At 40.6% G+C, this 12,915-nt stretch overlaps 1 protein-coding gene across 3 annotated transcripts in view; it reads left to right on the top strand.

Annotated features, from left to right (window-relative positions):
* MMP16 (matrix metallopeptidase 16) overlaps positions 1–12,915 on the top strand; it is a 483,190-nt gene that overhangs the window by 333,268 nt on the left and 137,007 nt on the right. For all 3 annotated transcript variants that reach the window (XM_069220442.1, XM_069220443.1, XM_069220444.1), the window contains one exon: positions 7,327–7,544. In XM_069220442.1, the coding sequence (XP_069076543.1) occupies positions 7,327–7,544 (218 nt within the window). The remainder of the gene's footprint in view (positions 1–7,326; positions 7,545–12,915) is intronic.

Genomic DNA, 12,915 nt, shown 5'->3' with positions numbered 1-12,915 from the left:
TTTGTCACTGCTTGCCATGCTCGGCTTGTAGCTGAAACAATAATTCCAGGTATAGTTTAACACGGGCAGAAAAATAACACCTTCTATTCTGCTTTGAATTGTGCTTTAACCACTTGCATAGAGGGGGCGTTGAGTGAAAAGAGCTGTATAGATGTATGCTCTGGAATTAACATAGCTCAAACCTAACTGGAATTCAATGGGGCTCTGCACAAGAAACTGGGATACACTCTTGAGATATGTACAAGAGTGACAGATGCTCTCAAGGATAAGTGAGTGTAGTCAGGAATATGGAGCTTTCAGAGCAAGAGGATCATAGTGTGAGTGTGGGAGAAGGTAGCATGCATGTGCTCTTTCAAGAGATCAGTTTTCAGTTCTTCTGAAGTTAAATGTAGTGAAGCAAGAATGGGTTGCGAAAAGATATATTTTCACATTCTGAGCTTGTAACTTGAAAAATAATCACTTGTGTCTCATAATCATAAAATTCATGCCTGGTTTGTTTTATGACCATCAGTATTACGAGTAGCTGCTCCACGGCAAGCAGAAAAAGACCATTTCATTCATTTTCCACAGTCATGTCCTCTAAAATAATCATTTTCTGTTAGTGTTACACTGCTTTGTCACAAAGTGCATAGATGTGAAAAATGCTAAACCAACATTTTCAGCAATTACTTTGAGGTATTAATAATATTCCTGTGTTTAAAAGCATACTCTTGTCTGCGCATTAATTATGCATTAAGTGAGGGTTAGTGTAGGTGACACACATCCATGAGTCACCTGGGGGACATGAAGGGGGGAGGATTGAAATTGCCAACAAATCTCCTGGTGAAATCATATGAGCGATGAAATATGGTAACTGCAAACATGGGCCAGCAAGACCTGGCTCCACAGTCAAGATGCTGGTAAGCACAAAGTCTGAGGTTCAGTGATTACTAAAGGGTGCAGAGAAGCAGTAGATAACATGGAGATAATTTGAACAGACTTACTGGAGTCTTGGTTCCAAATGCATTATGAAGGATGCATGCCACATCCAAGACTCCATTTTGAAATGAGTGCACCAGTACATTTGTGAAGCAGGTGCCCTTTTGCTCTAATGAGAGTTGTTGGAAATAGAGCAAGAGGAGCCATCCAACAACCCCCAGTTAAGACCCACCAATCTGTCACAGATCCTGCACCACTGTAGCACCCTCACCACAGACAAGACCCACACCATCATGAGCAGCCTCCACTTCGGAGCCCCTACGGACCCCTGTCCGCTCCACATTTTCAACAAAGCCAACACCTCCATCAAACCCGAGCTCTGCCACACCCTCAACTGTTCCATAGAGACAGCCACCTTCACAGAGGACTGGAAGCACACCGAGATCTTCCTACTCCTCAAGAAACCCACTGCCTACCCCTGGACCTCAAGAATGACCACCCCATCTCTCTGCTGCCTTTCCCAGCCAAGGTCATCAAAAAGGCCATCAACGCTCAGCTCTGCAAGCATATTGAGAATAACAAAATCATGGACATCTCCCAGTCAGGCTTCAAGAGCAACCACAGCACGTAGACCCCTCTTCTCACCACCACTGATGACATCCGCTTGCTCCTCCACCACAGCCATACAACATCTCTCATACTCCTGGACCAATTGGCCGCCTTAGACATGGTCTCGCACCTCACTCTCAGCTCCAGACTCCACACAGTGCGTATCCACAGAAAGACCCTACAATGGATATGCTCCTTCCTGTCTGGCAGAACACAGAGTCAGACTTCTGCCTTACCTGTCAGAACCTCTGGAGATCAGCTGCAGAGTCCCACAGGGCTCCTCCTTGAGCCCCACACTCTTCAACATCTACATGGTCCTGCTTGCATCCACTGTCTGGAACGGTAGTGTAGCCATTTTTAATGTAGCTTTATGCACGTTTGCTTAAAGTATTAGGCCTCTGTTCACTTTGCCCTAGATGCATTTCATTTAGCTTTGCACTGTTATTTTACAATAAACAGTTTCACGGTCTTGTTTTATTTTCTTCTATCACACTGTTTAGCTTACTTCAGCACTGAAGTTCTCAAACAATACATTCTTGCTCGCTCTGTGCTTCAGTCAAGGATACAGTCTGGTACATTGCCGATAGACGTGGTAGAAGTTTAGTCTTTAGGGTTCGTAGACAGTACACATTCTTACATGGGGACGTTTCTTAGAACACTGGCGTGTTAGTTATAAAACACTTTCTAGTCCTATTAAATGTAAGAGGGAGATTCTGACCAGGAACCCAGAACTAGATGCTGACTGCCCTGTTGCAGATGCTGATCCAGATCACAGGCTTTTGCTCAGGTATGAGGGTTGATGTCCTCCCGGGGGAACCTGAAAGGCAGGCTTAGAGCTTAACATGCTGTGATCAAAATATAACTTAGAGAGAGAACGTAACCTAGTTGCACTATGATAGCATTATTCTTATGTTGCACTCTCCTCGTTACTATTTCAATCCTACTGTGTTGTATGGTTCTGGTTATTGCGGCTCACGTCTTGTTATCTAAAAGGCAGTCGTTTTATTAAACCAATCTTTAAAACTCAAACTGCCTTTGTCATTTATATATGAGACTGCACTGTGTATGAGAGAACTGGTTGTGACCTGAGTGACCACGACTTCCCTGGGAAGCACTAAGATGTCATGCGCTCGGCTGCCCAATTGTCTCTTCCCTTTGAGAAAGATAAGGCACTGCTAGTTAGCCAGAGCTTACCCCGGATTTGGGGTGACAAGGGTCCTTCACCGTGGGTCAGACTTAATCCCCCACAATGTGAACGATCTTGCCGCCCAAAAATCCAGTAGTCTCATTAGGATAATGAGAGCCTACGCGACAGAACCACAGGCTGAACATTGTCTCCTTTGCTGACGATATCCAGCTAATCATCTCACGCACCGAAAACCCCACAACTGCCAAGAAGAATTTCCACAACAGGATGGAAGCCGTCTCTGTCTGAATGAAGGACAGCTGCCTCAAGCTGAACTCGGACTAGACATAGACCCTCCACATCAGCCTAGAATGACCCCTGGTGGGCAGACACCCTCAGCACCACCCCACCCCAACAACCCTTGCACGCAACTTCGGCTTCAACCTGGACTCATCGCTCACCATGACTCGCCAAGTCAACTCAGTTGCATCCTCCGGTTTTCACACATGACTGCTGCTGAACCGTAGCCCATGCCCTGTTTAAAAGCAGACTCGACTATGGCAATGCCCTGTGTAACACCCAGAAGGACCTGAAGAAACTACAGCACATCCAAAACGCCTCAGCCAGACTATCCTGGACATTCCCTGCCGAGAACACATCTCCAGTCACCTAATGATTGCCACTGGCTTTCTATTGAGAAAATAATTAACTTCAAACTTCTCATCCACGCATACAAGGCCCTCTACAACCAATGACCCAACTACCCAAAAACTGCAATACCTTCTACTCCCCACTAGACCTCTCCCCTCCACTCAACAAGCACTAGCCATCGTACCCCGCATACGGAAGACCTCAGCTATTGGAAAATCCTTCATCTACCTTGTGGCAAAGAGCTTGACTCCATGCCCCTCATGCAGTCCCTATCCACTATCGCTACCCGAATTCTGGAAGGATCTTAAAACCTGGCTCTTCATCTGAAGCTCAGAGGAAAAAAAATCCTCACCACCTTAAGACCCTTATGGGTGAGTAGTTGCACTTTATAAACCTGATTTGATCTGATTTTTGAGCACTGGAAGAAAGCAGGATCTTGTTGTTGGCTTTCAAGCAGACTCAAAATGAAAATGTGTTGAAAAAAGATGGTTATTTTTAAAAGATGAAGGCTTCTTGTTCTAGTACAAAAGGGAATACATGGTGCACTTCCAAAACCAGCCAAAACATGTTGGGCACCACACTTCCTGATTCTGAGCACGTAATGAAACGTTCATGCATATAACTATTCTGCATTCTAAAAACATATCCTTCATCTGTGGAATTCATGATACAGAACATTAATACATTTTTAGGCAAACTGACGAGCCCAAGGGAGATAAGTGGGTACAGTTGTGAAGAAGGGAGTATATTCCTCTACAAATGGAACAGTGGCCTGAACATAAGACCCAATGTTTCAAATACTGGTCACAATTTACAACTAGTACACAATTTTTCAAACCAAACTATATACTAATATGTTGGTTTATGAAAGTCCAACTTGGAGTGGGTCATAATCCGACCTACCTCATGAATAATAATTATTGTAACTCACTTGATTGGTGGTAATGACAGGAAATTTGTCCTTCGAGGGACACTTAAATAATGTGAGCGATAGTTTTAAAGGCCGCCCATTTTCATTAAAGGAAACAGGGCTAAATTTAAAATGAAAAAGTGTTGTTTTTCCTTTTAAAGTTTGTTTAAGAGTTATCAGTGGTCACTGAGACCACAGCATACTCCCCCACACACTTTTCTTTTCTATTGACAAAATGAAAGGGATCCTAAGGGGCCTGTTACCTTTCTGGAATAGCTTACCACCTCCACTCCGTGGTTAGTAATTTTGCAATGCTATGCAACTATTTTTTGGTTGCATTTGCACATACAATACTGATTAGGTATTTAGAAGGGGCTCTTACAACACCCCCCACAAGAATCAGTATGTGGTCGAAATCACATTTTAATAATCAGTAAAATATTACCAGCCATTAAAATGGGATTCATCCATCGCAAAAAAAAAAAAAATCCTATTGCAATCTCAAATTTTTCTTTATATTCTTATATCTTTTACGAGGAAAGAGCTGATTTCATAACACAAGTTGATTTGGGGAATGTTGCTTGGAATGCTGCTGCGAGATGTCATAGATCAGAGTTTGATGATGAAGATAATTAAGTATTCTGTTTAGCTGATGGCGGTTTGTTTGGTGACTGATTCTGAGTTGGGGGTTATTTTACATAAAGGTGTTATAAAATAGAGTACTGATTATTTCCAGGTATTGTCATCTGTCCCACTCTACCTTCTTCCATTTCTTCCTTTTATGGGAGTGATGGGATGGCTAAAAGTATGGTTTTATTAGGTATTTGTATAGCATAAAACTTGAGAAACAGGCAAGTGCCGGCACTATTCCTGTGCCAGCTCCCAGCGCTCCCTTCCAATCTAAGTATCTCAGTGTGAGATTCTCATGGTGTCTATCAGTGCCTACATTTCAATGTGCCATCAATGCCACATGCTCTCATTCACTACCAGTGGTGGCTCTGCACACTACCAAAAAGAACTAGCTCTTCTCACTGTCTACAAGTTCCTTCTCCTCACATGGCCAGTGTCAGTTCCTCGCACCGAGCACTAGTTACAATTACCACTCTGAGTTCCATATACACATGCCTAGTGTCTTATTATCACATTGCTCTCTAGAGTTCAATTGGGAAAGCATTTTTTATTTTCAGTGGGCCCTTTTATAGTATAAATTGATACATTGCATGGTAACACTAAAAATGTCCCACACTGCAAAACACACAAGTATTGGGTTTGCCCATGTTTGTTTTCCTTTTTTGACTTTGGATTTCCCTGAAGCAAGAGGAATCTTTTTCACATTTTCAGCAGAATGGATCTATAGGCACTGGAATATTTCCTTTTGGTGGTCACTATTAGAAATCTCAAAAGCGCTTCTAACTAAGCTTCATTATACAATACTTCAAGTCCTGTTCTATTGAATGAATGAATGAATGAATGATGGTCTTTTAAAGTGCAAACAACTTGCTGGGTAGGACGTCCTTGTGCCATGGACCACAGGCGGACGGAGGTACAAGTTGGAGTTAACGAGAAAGGTATTTTGTTTTTTGCAAAATAAGGCTTCACAAACAGTGTGGCATAAGTCGGCCAGGAGTGCGTTCCAGTATTTTTCAGCTAGGGAGGTAAAAGAAAATCTGCACAATCTAGCGTGCTTAAGTTGAACAAAAATGCCAGAAATATGGTATCCCTAAGAATTAAAGGCATGATTGGAGTCAGCGAAACATACATTGGATGCAGTGAGATTCTTTATTAGCGAAAGCTCTGAATTTAATTATCAGTGTTTTAAATCTGATTCTTATTGGGATTGAGAGTGGATGAAAATCACTGAGATGATCTGTGATATTATGATGTCTGGGAATGTTAAGAATGAGCCTTGAAGCAGCATTTTAGACGATCTCTAGATAGGGTTTAAGATGTTGTAAAAGTCCAGCCTAGAGGCTACTGTCATAGTTTAGATGGGCATTGATGATACAGTGTATCACAGATTTGCAGGTACATGGAGAAAGGATGTGCAATAGTTTCCTAAATTACTTTTGAAGTATGAAGCAAGTTGCAGATGTGGGTGCAATTTGGGATTTAAAGGATACATCTTTATCAAAGATTCATAGCTGCTGAAGTAGTTGTAGGAGGTTGACTAAGTTCTGTGGGCCTTCATGCTGGGAACTGTTTTGTGTTGGATGTCTTCATAGTAGTTAAACATTTTTTATGATAGCCTCGCCTCAAAAGCAAAATAACTTTACAGCAAAGACAACCTGTCTCCTTTTAAATACTTAACGTTTTCATTTATCATTTATATCGTAAGGGCTGATTTACTGAGTTTACGTTGAAGACTTGTTACCCTTGTACCCCTCAAAAAATCTACATTCTAAAATGTCTACAAATGAAATATGGCACTTGGTACTACCCTAGTTGCCTGCTTCCTTTCAGAGGAATATGTGATAAGTGCATCGATGGCCATTAAACTAAATTTCACCATGAAATAGGACATAGGTAACATTAGAAATTATGCAGAAGCACTGTTTGACCCCTGTGGCTCACTATTTGGCTTCATAGCTGGTCAAACATAAGAATTTCCCACTGCTGAATGCGCAAATAATACCTTTTAAGACAACAGCCAATGATGATCTGTGCATTTTACCATAAACTGGTAAACGTGAATAGCATTGGGTGGTGTTGGAATTTTTTTAACATGCATTTTGTTCTGAATAATATTAGGGTTTGCTTTACACTGAAACGGAGAACACTATTTATTCTCTATTTACTTGCTAATAACGATCAAACACAAACACATTTTTTAAGTGATCTTTAATATATTAATTGATTATTGATTAATTGCTTGGGTGTGCCACAATTACATACGAGTCCAAAAAAAAACACAGATGGTGAAGTGCATTTCCTCTAGATAGGGAAGGTTTCCTCTAAGTAATTATATCACTCGGGTGACATGTCTATGACTTAGAATGTAATCTTCATACCAAGCAATTGAAAACACAATGTTTGCTAAATCAATATATTTTATGTGCGGGCCATCTAACTGCAGATATTATTAAATGACCCTATCCTGATGCCAATTATATAGGTCCACCAGACAAGATCCAGCCTCCCACCAAGCCTCTACCCACAGTTCCCCCTCATCGCTCCATCCCTCCTGCGGATCCACGGAAAAATGATCGGCAGCCTAAGCCACCAAGGCCACCCACAGGAGACAAGCCATCCTACCCTGGAGCCAAGCCTAACATCTGTGATGGGAATTTTAACACGCTTGCTATTCTTCGAAGAGAGATGTTTGTTTTCAAGGTAGGAAGTGGTCGATTTTGTGATTTACGATTAATGCCCTTATTACGTGTTTGCCAGAATACGGTGGGGTATTGTACGGGTATTGTACCACATGTGGTAAGCCATTACTCAAGGGTGGTAGTTACCGTATGTTTTAAAAGGAAAGGGGGTCATAACGTGGAATCGAGTTTTAGCACACTTAATTGTGCATGTTTTGCCTTTTTGTAGACATTTTTCTTCAATAACGTTCGTGAGGTTTGACCTGCAGGAATTTTTCAGGGGCAAACTGCAAGGGTGTGATAATTATACCAAAACTCTTAATTTAGATCTCTGTGCAAGCACTTATAGGTATCGTAATTTAGCCCTTAACTCGAAATGAGGGCCTTTGTGTCTGCATTTGTACTAAAAACGTCAAGCTCACAGTCAGCATGGCTGTGGTTACCCAGCAGTTAGACAGCTCAAAAATAAGCAGAGCATGGTTCCCTCCCTAGCAGAGTGCCTATAATTATTATTTATTTTTTGTTGTTTTACTTTTGGGACACATTTATGTCCACTTTATCTGGTTAAATTCAAAAAGTAGGTCAAATAAGTATGCCATGACACAGTGATAAACACAATTCGGCCCTTTAAAGTATTGAACAGAGATGCCATAGGAGGAAACCTCAGCCACTTACTGGTCTAGGGATCCATTTGTATCCCGTGAAGTTTTTTCTTTGTAGGAGCCATGGAGTTTATTTAACTTTGTAGCGTGATTGACGTACTGTGTGGAATGTTTGTCATTTTGAGATAATGCGTCTCAAAAATAACCCCATGGAAATGTGTGAGGCTTTCAGGTTGTTTTGTTTGTTGAATATCCATCAGGTTGACATTTTAAGTTATATTTATTTATACCTATATGCATAAAACACAGCTTGGAGCATTAACGCGAACATCTAAATCCTGCCTCACTTTCAAGTGCCAAAGAAAACATAACATGAATATTTGGTACTAAACATGACAAGCAGGTCGCCTAGACAGCATAATTTCAACAGTCCATCAATTTCCTAAAAATATAACCGAATATTTCATTTCACACATGCTTCTTAGAGTAACAGCCTTGACAGACTAGACAACCATTGAGGATAAGTATTTTAAAATAATTATTTGCTATTAAGTGGCCAAAACTGCAGCCTAATGTTTGCCAGAGAGCCAGTTAATTAAACATGTTACCACCTTATTCAACAGGGTAGTTGTATATGTTTTTATTTGTTAAATATATACAATGAATTGTGCTTGTTCACTTGGTGAGGAAAATTCCACTTTCATTTCAAATGGTGGCTCTGCATAGATGATTATATTGTTAAATAAATATGTTTATTCATTATATTACCACGTTCAGATGTGTGAGTAGTTTTACAGCTTTTTATAGGATGCTTGTGATTTGGACCTTAATCGACTTATCAGTAATTTATTTTGTGCAAGTGCTTGATTTAGATATTGGCGGATGAGTTTTCTTTCACAATGGTGATGGACATCCCATCCACTGTAATCTAAATTGCATTATTTCCTGTGGGATTTACATTTTGGCGGACGGGATATCCATCACCGTTGTGACAGAGTAACTCATCTGCCAATATCTAAATCAGGCCCTTAGTTTGTTACCTTTTTATAAAACCAGTAAATGAATTGCTAAATTAACCGACGTGACAGCAGCATTCACTAAGTTAACTCAAAATGTTTCATATCTTGTGGCCTTGAAAGGTGCCTCAGATGAAAGAAACTGCATCACCCCCAATAATTTCTAGTGGTCAGAGGGGAGAGATGGTCATCTGATCCAGAATTAAAAGTCTGCTTCATCTAGTATATTGAAGTACAGAATTTAATTTAGGGAAATTATCAGTAGCATGATACATTTATTTAAAAAAAAATGACCGACGAGTGTATTGTTGACGGAAAGCATTGATAAACTACTAAATATCTTTTTTGGATGTACAGCACACCAACACACCAATATTTCTTGTAATTGCTTTGAAAACGATTTTTTATGGGGATTCATTAAATCCGGACCTTAGTGAGACTATAACTTTTTTTGTTTGTTTGTCCTAACGGTTTTCAGGTGACATAGAGGTATTTCAGCTGTATTTGGTTGCTAGCTACCAGCTTAAGATTTATTTGGGATAGCTACAGTTCTAACTACATTGCAAACACTAAAAGGTATATGACCACCAAACCCCCATGACAGTGAGGGAGGCAGCAGCACAATTCACAACGTTTGTAAAGAAAGACTGTATAAAAATACAAAATCTAGGTTACCTGGGATTATTATAACCATTAGTCGAATCAAGTAAGGCATAGTAGTTTCAGAAGTATAAAGGACCCTCACCCATCCTATATGGAATGCATCATCACTGGGTTCCACATCTAGCACTGGAATACATCATGAAAGGGGTTCAATTGACATATGGACCCATGGTGTAGATGCTGTGATGAGAGTAACGTATTTGATTTATAGCTGGGGTGTGTATAAAGAAACCATGATAGTTTAAAAGTGTAGAGGTGATCTGCCAATCTGATCTACATTCATTTCTGCTCCTCACACCAGTTATGTTATGTAATTGTACTTGCATTTATATAGCGCTTGCTATCCCTGACGAGGTGTCAAAGTGCTTTCTTTTCGGTGAGTAGCGTGCCACTCTGGAACCCAAGAAGGATTTGTGGTGAATTAGTATATGGAAATATGAGATTAATTTGAGCGGTGGACATGTGAGTCTGTTAGTTGACTTGAAGAAATGATAGTGGAGAGATAAAAGAGGGAACAGTTTGCATTTATATAGCTCTTACTACCCCAGACAAGGCAATAAAGTGTTTTTTGGCGAGTACCATGCTACTCTGGAACTCAAAAAATAGAGTCTAGAGTTGTAAAGCGCAGCTAGTCTTCTGTCATTTTACAGCTCGGCAAGGTTGACACTGTGTCAAACCTATGCTTAAAGACTTTGCTGTACAAATGGCGCAAGACTTTGTCCCTATCGGATTGTCCCGTTGAAGGCGTTTGCCGAAACGCGTTGACAATTTTTTTATGGGAGATAGCGTTTTCACTTATAACGCATACAATAAAGTAGCGGATTCTATGGGAAATACCTTGTTTCCTCTTTTCTCAGACATGGATTGATCTCAAAATATGATATGGTGCAGCTGGTTCGATGAGTTTTTCTCACCGTTTTTTGCTATATATATATATATATATATGTATATATGTATGTATACTTTTTTTTTACTTAAACAACCAAATGTTACAGAGACGTTATAGTTAGGCTCTGAGTTTACATGCACAAAACCAGAGAGATTTAGCAGTTATAGTTATTAGAAGTAAGTATAACTCGCACCCTAAGGTAACTCTACTCCTGCCCCGCCATGCACAGTTATGTGATCAAAATATTTACTGCAAATGTTACAGTGACATTATCAATGATGTTATCAAAGATGTCATGAGTGCTGTAATTTGTGGGGTAATGAGCAGTGAATGGTGATGGCACGACTTACCATTGCTTGAAATAACTCTAACTGTAATTGCTGAATTTCTCTGGTTTGTGCGAGTACATTGAGAACCTAACTATAACGAGGTTGTAACCTTCGGTTTCTTTAAGTGAATTTCTAAGGTTTTTTAAATTCTATTTCCTAACTATAACGTCCCTGTAACCTTTGTTTTTTTCAGTGAATTTCTATGTTTTTTTCTAATGTAATTTTAATTAATAAACGTATATCCAACCAACGCTGTCCACAGCAGAGGATGACTACAGGGCCCCTATAACCACCCACCCCTGCACCATGCACGGCCTTTGGCTGTGCATGGCAGGAGCTGGCCACAGTGCCCAGCCTGCAGCCAGGTCTTGCAACCAATCCCTTATTACCACCCAACCCTGTGCCGCTCACGGCCAAAGGTTGAGCGCAGCAGCGGTTGGCCACAGGGCCTGGCCTGAGGCTAGGCATCCGGCCATCCCCTATAACCACCCAATCCTGCACCGCCCATGGCCTTCAGCTGTGCGCAACAGGGTTTGGCTGCGAGGCCTAGCCTGTGGCCAGGCCTTGCGGCCAACTCTCTGTAATCACCCAGAGAGTTTTTCGGAACTTTAATAAATAATATAGTTAGAATTATATATTTTAGGATAAATTGAAAAGGAAAATTGAATTGTCAAGTAAAAAGAGTGAGATCACCTTTCAGTATATACTTTAAACATTTGAAGTTGAAAAGAAATTAATTTAGGCAAACAACCAGAGACACACTAAGGCTGGAACCCTCAACCTTCAGGGTGAGGGCCGGAGACCTTAACCACAGGTCAGTAGATGATTTCTCCTTATATAGCATCCAGATATAATGTTGACATTCAAGCCAAAGATTATTTTTGGTGAAAAAGGCCTAAGTATTACATCACTAACAATGTTTAAGATTCAAAACACCAGTAAAAAAAACAGACACACTGCATAAGATACCAGTACTTGATCTTGCAAACTATTGAGTGGCAGTCCAATAGCTTAATTGGTAAGCCGAAAGTGACTTTTTTATTTAAATGTAACTATTGAGAAACCATTACAATAAAGAGAGAGAGAGATAGCGAGGAGAAAGAGAGAGAGAGAGCACGAGAGAGAGAGAGAGAGATCCACAAAGGAAGTCTCAAGGCTGCCACAGACCTAGCCGGCTCCCCGTGTCCTGCAAACACCAACGCGTTTCGACTCTGGTGAGTCTTCATCACGTGATCAAGACTCACCAGAGTTCAAATGCATTGGTGTTTGCTGAACAACAAATAAAATTGCCTTTATATTGCAAGATTCATGTGCGACGGTTACTTGGTCTATTAAGTTGGTCACCAGTAGATAATTATAGAGTTATAGGTAGATCTCCTGTTTCGTAGACTGAGCATTTTTTGGTTTGCTCATAACTTTGGCCCCATTGGATGAATCTTCACGAAACATTCCAAAAAAAGTTATTTCCTGGAAAGTTTTGGGGTGATCCGTCAAGTGGGGGCTGAGAAAAATGTGGGTCCCAAAATAAAACCTCGGTGCATTTCCCATAGGCTTCTTAGACATTGCTACAGAAAAAACAACTGATCGGAATTACACCAAATTCAGCAGAAAGCTAGATCTTGGTCTGCAGTTTGTGCTTTTTGTGAGTTGATGTAAAACAGTTCAGTAGTTTCAGAGAAAATAATGATAAAAAATTGTATATTTGGATGGTTGAACTCGCGAGATGCTCCTGCGAATCCAGCAAGAGAGAGTGCTCCGGTTGGCTGACCTGTGGAATGTTGGAAATTAAAAAATGACCATTACTCTTTACTGTGAAAAATTCACAGTATTGTGGAATTGAAGTAAAAAAGCTGTTTAAGGGGGCAGCAGAAAGGCATGCTGTCCCCCTAGATTT

This window comes from Pleurodeles waltl, chromosome 2_2 (assembly GCF_031143425.1).
Source record: "Pleurodeles waltl isolate 20211129_DDA chromosome 2_2, aPleWal1.hap1.20221129, whole genome shotgun sequence".
NCBI lineage: Eukaryota > Metazoa > Chordata > Amphibia > Caudata > Salamandridae > Pleurodeles > Pleurodeles waltl.
Note: the sequence above shows the minus strand (reverse complement) of the source record. Positions and strands in the feature narration are given on the sequence as shown.